General features: G+C 39.7%; 1 protein-coding gene across 6 annotated transcripts in view; it reads right to left on the bottom strand.

Moving 5' to 3' along the window:
- Positions 1-10,836, bottom strand: part of DPP8 (dipeptidyl peptidase 8) — a 54,351-nt gene extending 43,515 nt beyond the window's left edge. Inside the window, exons 1-3 of one of the 6 annotated variants that reach the window (XM_015473043.3) lie at positions 10,652-10,836; positions 8,767-8,904; positions 6,308-6,577 (exon numbers count right to left, since the gene is read on the bottom strand). In XM_015473043.3, coding sequence (XP_015328529.1) covers positions 6,308-6,577; positions 8,767-8,803 — 307 coding nt within the window. In that variant the 5' untranslated portion in view covers positions 8,804-8,904; positions 10,652-10,836. The other 5 variants (XM_005211351.5, XM_005211352.4, XM_024997693.2 and 2 more) reach the window with 5 other exon arrangements.

A 10,836-nucleotide genomic window follows, 5' to 3' on the forward strand; every position in this document is an offset into this window, starting at 1 on the left:
TCACAGCAGTAAGTACACAACACCTCTTACATACTGCAGGATGCTGTACTCTGTGGGACCTATAATGCATGTTAACAAAGCAGAGATGCGCACGCCATACGCCATGCTAATTTTCTTCAGTAAAACCCAGGCTCCCAGAAAATATTCAAATTTTAGTCCTTCTCAAAGCAAACATAAAAAGTATATAAGATGTTGTAAGGGTTATGTGTCATTTTTAGTTTTTTAAAAAATTGTTAGTGTCTTACAAATTGGCAACAGACTTATCAGATTTCAAATGGGGGTGCTTTGTGACAACTTCAGATGATTAAGCTTCTTTTTCTGAATCATTTACAGTATTCATTTAGAAATATACATAGGTCTAACTGAATTTGAGTTTTTCTTCAATATAAATATTCTATCACTATAATCACTAATAAGCTTCAAATGAAAGGACATTCACATTAAAACAACACAGAATCTGATATCTGATTTGCTAAAAGTCTCTTTATCCTTTACTCAGGAACTGTGAAAGAAAGAGGTCCACATTAAATAGAAGATGGGTCTATTCTGTGAAATCATAGGATAACTGAACGGGAAGATCACAGCAGTGTAGAATAAACTACATAACAGAGAGAAGTAACAGAAATACAACATGGTTATGAAGAGGTGAACCAAAGAAAACTCATAGTAAAATAAAGTCCTTTTACTCTACCATAAAGGTACCAGAAAGGTTATCACTTCCAAAAAAAACTAGGGGGGAGAGAAAGAGAAAGTAAATAACACAGGAAGAACAAAAACTCTCTCCTGGCAGAATAAATCTTCAGCCTTGTGTTTCTGATAACGGCAGAGAAGGTAGTCTGTGGAAGGACATGCTAACTTCCATGCTAACCCTTGCAAAGATTGGGGATGAGTCCCCAAAGATTCACAGCTTCCTGTATCCCTTTATTATCCTAAATTTTACTTAAACCTTTCTTAGTCTGTCTTGCCTTTTGGAGTAAAAAGTTAGTTATCAGCTGATACTTATTTCAGCATTTGTGGGAGTATTAGTTGCTCAGTTGTGTCTTGACTCTTTTGTGACACCATGGACTGTAACCTGCCAGGCTCCTCTGACCATGGGACTCTTCAGGCAAGAAGACTGGAGTGGGTTGCCATTTCCTTCTCCAGGGGATCTCCCCAACCCAGCACTTAGTTTTGCCTTAGATCTACTTTGCACATTCCAGAGTTACTTTGTTACGTATTTCTTAAGACAGTAGCCACTTATCACTTATCCATACTATTCATAATCGTACAAAATACGATCATATCCTCCTTAAGCCTTTCCCTTCTAAGAGCTTTCAGCATGCAACTAGGATAAAGCTGGTTCTCATCTATTCTCAGTGAGTCATTTCCCACAATCCCTTCACATTCCCCTCTTGAAACTGCTACTGTTCCATGTCTTCCAGGATTCAACCGTGACCAATAAAAATTTCTATCATACACACTCTCCAGCTCTGTGTAACACAGAATGACCTTTTCCCATTGTTTCTTTCTTGCTGACACAACAGTATTTACTGGTGTCTGAAGTATATTACTGCAGATGGTGACTGCAGCCATGAAATTAAAAGACACCTACTCCTTGGAAGAAAAGTTATGACCAACCTAGATAGCATACTCAAAAGCAGAGACATTACTTTGCCAACAAAGGTCTGTTTAGTCAAGGCTATGGTTTTTCCTGTGGTCATGTATGGATGTGAGAGTTGGACTCTGAAGAAAGCTGAGCGCTGAAGAATTGATGCTCTTGAACTGTGGTGTTGGAGAAGACTCTTGAGAGTCCCTTGGACTGCAAGGAGATCTAACCAGTCCATCCTAAAGGAGATCAGCCCTGGGATTTCTTTGGAAGGAATGATGCTAAACCTGAAACTCCAGTACTTTGGCCACCTCATGCAAAGAGTTGACTCATTGGAAAAGACTCTGATGTTGGGAGGGATTGGGGGCAGGAGGAGAAGGGGACGACAGAGGATGAGATGGCTGGATGGCATCACTGACTCGATGGACGTGAGTCTAAGTGAACTCCAGGAGATGGTGATGGACAGGAAGGCCTGGCGTGCTGCGATTCATGGGGTGGCAAAGAGTCAGACACGACTGAGCGACTGAACTGACCTGAAGTATATTAATTTTTTTGAAACAAACTTATATGGAAAAAATTAATATTCAGGTAGATATAAAACACTTGAGCAAATAAAATGGCATACAACTTTCTTGAAAAGCTCGTTATTTTAAAGAGGACTTCTCTGGTGGTCCAGTGGTTAAGAAGCAGCCTGCCAATGCAGAGGACACGGTTTCGACCCTTGGTCCAGGAAGATTCCACATTTCACAGGGCAACTGCACACGTGCATCGCCACCGCGGAGCCCACGCGCTGCAGCTCCTGAAGCCCCGAGCACTAGCGTCTGTGCTCCACAGCAAGAGCAGTCACTGCAGTGAGAAGCCCGAGCACAGCAACAAAGAGTAATAACCCCTGCTCACTGCAACTAGAGAAAGCCCTTGTGCAGAAACGATGACCCAGCACAGCCAAAAATAAATAAATATTTTAAAGACTGTCAATTTTCCTAACTTCATCTGTAAATATAATGCAATCCTAACATAACACAGTTTAAGTAGGATTGGGAGAAAGGAGCTTTAAGCTAATTAAAGTTCTCACAGAAAAACAAGCAAACAAAAATAATCAGGAAAAGTATGAAAAAGAGTAATGAAAAGTACTGTTTGTTTACTATCAAACAGTAAAACATCTAAAGTTATAGTAATAATAGTAAGAGCAGCACAGTATTGGCCCTTGATTTGACAGACAGATCAATGGAGCAAAACAAAGTCCAAAGTACATAAGGATTTCAAAAAAATACAATCTGGAGTTGAGATAACCTTTCTAGATGTCTAGATGGGATACAAAACTACATAAAAAGTAAAAATTTAACTACCAAAAAAAAAACACCAACCCACAGATTTCTACAAAAGGACCAAAGGCAAAAAACATTCAACATTCAGGGAAAAAATTCAACATTCAGGGAAAAAATATCACAATGGATTAATTCCCTCACTGTACAAAAAAATGCTTTAAGTTGACAAGAAAAGTACCCACAACCCAATAAAAAATAGACAGTGATTACAAACAGATCAGTCACAGAAAAAAACACACAAATGCCTTGTAAATATGTGAAAGGATGCTCAACTTCACTCATAGGAGAAATACAAATTAAAACTACAATGAAGCATGGCGATATAATGAACAGCACAATGCCTGTAATTAATAATACTATAGTGCATATTTGAAAGTAGCTAAGAGAATAAGTCTTAATAGTTCTCATCACAAGGAAAAAAATTTTTTTATTAACTATGGTGACAGATGTTAATTCGACTTACTGTAATGGTCATTTCACAATGTACAAAAATATTGAATCATTATGTTGTACACATGAAACTAATATGTCAATTACACTTCAATTAAAAAAACAATAATAAAAAAATCACAGTGAGGGATTGCTGTTCACCAATTAGATTGGGAAGGATAAAAAGTTTGCTCACTCACTATTGGTACAGGTACAGAGAAATACATACTCTGAGACAATGCTGACAGGGATGTAAACTCTGTAACCTCCATGGAGGGGTAGTTTGACAATATCAATAAGAATTCAGAAAGTGTACACCTTTTGTCCTAGTAATTCCACTCTTTGCAATTAGTCCTATTAAGTAAATTCACACATGCATAAAATGATATATAGTGATATTTGCTCCCTCATTTTTTGTAATACCAAAATAGAAAGACCTAAATGGCCATTAGTAGGGGCCTGGTAAAGTAAAATATGGGGCTTCCCTGGTGGCTCAGAGGGTAAAGCGTCTGCCTACAAGGCAGGAGACCTGGGTTCGATCCCTGGGTCAGGAAGATCCCCTGGAGAAAGAAATGGCAACCTACTCCAGTACACTTGCCTGGAAAATCCCATGGCCAGAGAAGCCTGGATATGGCATAATTATATAATGGAATACTCTGAAATTGCTTTAAAAAAATCTATAATTACTAATGTGGACTCATGCAGAGACTATCAAAAAAAAAAAAAAAAACACTTTTGGAGGAGGGCAGGAGACCTATTTTTAAAAACTTGGTAAACAAAGGCACATCAGGAGGTCAGTGCCCTCAAACTCATCTCAGCCCGTCCTTTTCCACCCAACTCTCAGCTGTGGGAGTTTACTCGGGCCTCAGCTCCTTCAGTGTTCTCATCTCTCACATTCTTTTCTTTCTTACTCTACCAACCAACACCAACCAAACATTCATTCCCTCAGGCTGTGGGTTAGGAAAATAAAATAGCATAGCATGACTACATGAAGGAACTCCAAAATTTATGGGCTTGGGATCCCATTTCAACTACTGTATTAGGGGTGAAATCCCTTTTGAAATTACCACTTTTAATGGTAATTAATAAACATTTTTGTGAGACATTTGTTTACAGTTAAGAACTACAGACAGTATGGCTATAAGTTTAAAATACTATACAAAATATAAGGCCTTTCCCCCTAATTTTGCCCAAACTCTCTTCCAACCAAATTGCCTGATTTAGCAATTATGAATGAGCTTTTCTTACAATGCTTCTCCAATCAAAGGAAAGTCTGACTTTCTGCTTCCAACAAAGCCACAGCATAAGTTTCTTGAGAAAGATATATATGTATTCCAAGATGACTTGGGCTTCCCTGGTGGCTCAGATGGTAAAGAATCTGCCTGCAATGCAGGAGACCTGGGTTCGATCCCCAAGCTGGGAAAATTCCCTGGAGAAAGGAATGGCTACCCACACCAGTATTCTTGCCTGGAGAATTCTATGGAGAGGAGTCTGGCGGGCTATAGCCCATGGGATCACAAACAGCAGGCATGACTGAAAGACTCACTTTCACTCAGACAACTTACCTAAATATTTCAGCACCATCTCTCAATAAATGTATTCAATGAGTGACAATGAATGAATAAATGGGCCTTTGGGACTTAAGCTAATAACTGTACAAATAATAATTACCAGTTGGTGAATACTAGGTAGCATACTGTAATTTACAACTATTATTTGGTGTTTTTTTCCGGTATTTTTTACAACTATTATTTCTAATCCTAAAAAATAATACTGTAGTGCAGACAATTGTTTGGGAGATCGCATAACCAAATTTTTTTTTCTTTTCTTTTTTAGTTTTCTTCTTCAGACTAGCTGTAGTAAAATTTGTTTTGGTTGTACAAGAACAGTATTGTGTTTATTAACATTTGTTTAAATTTGGGTTGGCCAAAAAGTTTGTTCAAGTTTTTCCATACGAGCATACAAAAACCCGAACAAACTTTTTGGTCAACTCAACACTTAAGACAATCCTGTGAGATAGATATTAATCCTTGTTTGATAGATGAGGAAACTGAGACTCACAGGGTTAGTAAGTCAGCCATGGAGTTGATGCCAGAGCCTAGGCTTCTGACTCCAAGACCACCTCTTTATCTACCGCCCTGTGTCTATGTATGTGACAGATTAGTCATTTCTTTCAATGCTGTTCTGTGCTTAGTCGCTCAGTTGTATCCGATCCTTTGCAACCCCATGGACTACAGCCCACCAGGCTCCTCTGTCCTTGAGGATTCTCCAGGCAAGAATACTGGAGTGGGCAGCCTATCCCTTCTCCAGGGGGATGTTTCCAACCCAGGAATCGAACCAGGGTCCCCTGCATTGCAGGCGGATTCTTTACCAGCTGAGCTATCAGCTGTGCCTAAGCATCCTTGGTGCTCAGTCTTTACTACCTATTCCTTTTACCACAACATCTTAGCAAAACATTTAAGGTTTATAAACAAAAAAGAAACAAAAAAAGTCAATCAGTGATATAATAGACTTAAGGTCAACATATCTTAAATCTGGACTGAATGGGCTCAGGAAGAAGAGACCAAGACCAGCCTTGATTAAAAAAATGAAAGCAGCAGCTGTTGAGAATGGCAACAAACTACTGGTTTTATTATGTGTGTTCCTCATCCACCATTCCTAAAGAAACTGACCATACTGAAGGAAAATCATTTACAATTAGCTTTAGGAAGAAGTAATATCTGGCATCTTTACTTTGAAAGTAAGATCATGATCAACTGATTTGTTATCTGCAAATAAAAACAAAATTAATGGGACAAAAAGTTAAAACAGTACCAAAACTGAAGTTCTTCAAATTATTTTTTTCTCTTTAGTGGAGCCATCACTGATTCACTTATTTATTCAACAAAATTTGAGTGCCCATTGCATCTAGCCTCTAATTCTGAATTAAGAAAGCATTTCCTTTCAGAAACTATGACTTCACACTCACCAAGGTAATAGATCCTGTCCGAATGAGGCCCATCTGGGTCATTCCTCTTCACAAACATAAAATCATGTGGTGCCTTAGCCATCATGTAGCCATGGTATTTTCTGGTATCAGCAAGCAGCTTTTTAAGCTGACTCCAGGAATATCGCTCGACATAAAATGGCTCCAATTTAGGCCGATCCTGTGATTCAATATTCTCCTCACACTCTGCAGTTTCAAAGATCTCAACACCCAGCTGTTCTGTTTCCATCGCTGCTGCCATGTTGCATTTTCCTAAAATAAATAAATAAGCCACATGAAGTTCACAGATCTGTCCTCTCTTACATTAATCAGAATGACAGCCTGATTAGGGTCCCCCTTCCCCCCCAAAAAAAGGGGGAAAAGTGCTTTTCAGTACAGTTGCAATGAAACTTAGTAAGAAAAGCAATAGCTCCCCCTTCTCTGTGTTCAGTGTGAAACAGATTTAAAAAAAAATTGAGGTCATGTCTATTTCACAGTGACTATAAATCTCTTTGGCAACTTTTATAAAAGGCTCTCCTTAGGTATCTCTTGCCAAAATTCCTTCTTCTTTCCCACACTGGAAGGAAACAGGCCATATGCCAGTTGGCTGCTATGTTCCTTCAAAGAGCATGTCAATAGTGAAGCTAAATGTGCCAAGGGAGTTGAGTGTTTTTGCACTTTAAAAAAGTAATACATTTGATAAATTGTGGACTTCTTCAGCTAACAGAAATAATCACAACCAATCAGAACACTAATAAAATTGTTGCCAAAAAAAAATGTAATAATCATCCTGGAGCATTTACCCAAGATAACACAAATACCATTTCCTTTTAAATAGGACCTCCAAACACCAAAAGACCTAACTGGTTGATACGTTTTTCTTGTCTTTGCTCTTGCTAGATAGCACTATTTGACCATCCCTTGTGTGCCTTTATACTTTTATTACTGATTACGCAACTTTTACTCTCATGATCAAATGAGAAGAGAAGAAAGTGGCTTTAGTTGTAATTTATGCTGAAAACATTTAATGTTTGTATTATCAATATTTTGACAAAAGTCTGAACCCAATTTACTAGTTCAACCCCAAAACAATATTAACATTTTATCTACTAACGATGTTTCTTTCATTTTACAAATCTGGAAGATGATGATTTTTTTTCCTCTATCCAGTTCAATATTTAAATATTAACAGGTGCAAAGTATCAGAAAAAAACAACAAGTGTTATTATAAGCCACTGTAAGATATTCTGACATGCATTATTTATAACACTACCAAAAAGGAACAACATAAAAATTTGGGGCAACCTGCTCTTTTGGAACTAATAAATGCCAAAAACATGAGGACCTGGGAGATAAACTACACTGCCTTTGTATAACCAGTTCACATAATTATTAACCACTTCTACAACAAAAATCAATACACGGCTGTAAATTTAACATGTCTTTTTTAAGGTTTAATTTCACAGGTTAATAGGAGCTCAGGGTAAAAAACTACGGCCCACAGAGAAAAAGACTAGCAAGTGTAGGCTGTGAATTACTCCATCAGGTATGCTGTGTGATGAAATAAACAAAACTGAATGGCTAGGATACTGTGCCTTTTTTCAAGTTACCGTGAATTACACTGCCATTTTCAATGTAACAGTAGCAAGAGCGTCGGAGAGTTTTACAGGTATACAACTTGCAACATTATTACAACTGGGCATTTACCTCCCATGATTAAAATCCACACAGCTCAATAGAAAAGTCATTCAGCTCAACTGATACTCAGCACACTGATGTCAAGTAGCAGTATATGACAGTCGTGGTTGTTTGCCCATCTAAAAGCTGGTGGAGGTCTGTTTTCTATCAAATATATAAGTGGATCTAGTTTAATTCCTAAGAGAGTGAGGGACAGGTTAAACAAGGAGATACACAAACCGGGCTCATTCTTGTCCACTCCTTGTGTTAATTTGGAACTTCATCTCCAAATCACTGCTTGAAACAACAGAGAACGGGGATGGAACAGGGAAGCTTAGCAGACAAGACTTCCCAAGCTCACCGCCCAGCTTCTTGAGCTACTGATGTCTCTTGTATGTAAACCTTGCATTGCCTTGCACTTAAGCATGTATCAGATATTCCTAAATTGTACTAGATGCCCACACTCACCATTTCTCTTTCTCCACTCTCTCTCTCTCACACACACATTCTACAGTTCAAATGACACTACTCCTCTGTATTTTATGGTAAATGTATATTCTGCATTTCCTTGCACAGACCTGATATTACATAATTTTAGTAATATACACAAATGTGTAACTAATTTCCATATTTCCATAACACCTTATATATACATCCTCAAAACACGTGACCAGAGTTTTCTCATTTCAACAATGAGAAAATAGGCCAGTACACATTCTCAGTACCGTGCATTTATTTCACTGCCCCACCTACCTCTTCACTTGAGGCCCTTCCCTGGTGCCTACCTGATTGTATTTTCATCTGTTCAGATCTCTTCCACATTCAAAGAGATCTTTTTTCAAGTGACTCAACTTCAAGCATAGATCCCTCTGCTCATCCTGCTCTCTTCTCACAGGAGTCTTTCCTTTTCTCACCATCCAATCCTGCTCACCAGGATAATGAAATAAGATATAAGCCTGTTGATCATTATTAAAATGGATCATATGTGCCCCCAAAATATCAAACCTAAAGTCTCAATTAGTACTTAGAACTGACACATATTCTTTTTGAAATAATATACAATGCCTGGATTATTTTGTATCTGCATTTTCTGAAAATTATAAAATGACTTTATTTCAGAAATGTACAGCTGAATTTACTCCAAAGACTATCTACACAGTGGTTTAGTCCTGACATTTGGATACATATTAAAAGGTAAGTTATAGAAATTCTTTTAAAAGTATAAAAGGCATACAGATGTGAGATTACTCAGTGGCTATTACAAATTCTCAAAATGATAGATAATGGATAATAAAATTTATTTCTCTGTGCCTGGTCCTGTTTTTCTTTTACATAATAATCAATTTGTATTATTTTACAGAATTCATATTTAGCAGATTGAAGACAGAACAGATTCAGTGTAATAACCAGTAAGAACTATTAATACAAAACAGGCCATTTCTGTGGAAAGAGAATATGCTGTTAACATTAAGATTTTCACAAGATAAAGAATGTACTATCCATTTTCAGTGCACTCCATTTTTGCTTCTTTCCTTTCCATGTTACTTCGAAAATATTGATAACTGAATTAGGTAACTTCTCTGAAAAATGGAAGTGTTAAGTTTGTTGAAATTCTGGCTTAGTAAAAGAAAAAAGCAGAGTCTGTGATTACACCCGTTATTTGGTTATCGGTTTTAATCAGAGGCTTTCATAGCCCTGACAGGTGATGGAGAGACATGCAGGTCACCGGCAAATGGAGGGGAAAAAGTGAAGTTGTGCTAACACAGCCAACAACAGGACTAAGAGGTCAAGACACCTTCTCATGCACTAAGACTCTCATTCAGAGAAGAGTATGTCGGGTTAGAAAACAGGACTCTTGAATCTGGACCCACTCAGACATCATTCCTTAATTTTTAATCCAGGCGCCAGTTTGTCCACTTAAACATCCCAAGCCTCACTGAAGCCTAGTTATTTCACTCGCCAGGATCCACACAGCTAGTTGAGAGGTTTATTATCACAAAGTGGGCAAAGACCTTGAGAGCTAGAATGAAGAGCAGAAGTGTAGCAGAGAATATTAAGGGGACTTGGGAAGATGCCGAGACTTAAGAAAAATGTGTGAGGACAGGTTTGAAATAGGAAAGTAAAGAACCTATCCTGCCCTGGTGGGTGAAATAGAATGAGAAGGGGCCAGTGAACAAGGAGGGAAGGAATCGACCTAGAAATGGGGCAGTAGGAAGAACACCAGCTAGGAAACCAGAAAATCTCAGTCCGAATCCGGTCTGCCACAGTCGGACTTTAGGCAAATCCCTTTGCCTCTGTGGACTTCCGCTTCTCATCTGTAAGCCTGGACAACACCCGGCTCCCAACCCCAGCAAGGCTCAATTAAGATAACGGACGTGGAAGTCCGGCGGCCAGCACCCAGCGCTCAGGGGGCGCCCAGTGAACGGTGGCTGACTCGGAATCTGAGAGCCTCGGCTTCCTGTTCCGGCAACTGGGGCTCTACCACCGGCTGTGGCCCGCGCAGAGCGGCGCGCCGGGTAAATCGCAGAGCTAGCTAACCGGGAGAATGCGCCGGGCAGCTCCTCCGAGAGGCGGAGAGGCCTGAGTGGGCAGGGGCGCAGGCCTCGCGGGCGAAGGGGAAGGAGAGAGGGCGGATACTGCACCTTCCCCCCTCCCCGGCCCCGCCCGGACCGTCCTGACGCGCGCTAAGGAGCGGGCCTGCGCCGCTTCATGCCGCGCCGCCTCCACTCCAGACCCGGCTGCAGCGGCTTCCTTGGCGACGGCGCCGGCGGTAACCGAAGGGGCGAACACGGCACTTAAAGACGGCGGCGGCGGCGGCGGCTCCGGCACTTCCGGTTTCTTGCGCGCTGCCCTCC

This window comes from Bos taurus, chromosome 10 (assembly GCF_002263795.3).
Source record: "Bos taurus isolate L1 Dominette 01449 registration number 42190680 breed Hereford chromosome 10, ARS-UCD2.0, whole genome shotgun sequence".
Lineage (NCBI taxonomy): Eukaryota > Metazoa > Chordata > Mammalia > Artiodactyla > Bovidae > Bos > Bos taurus.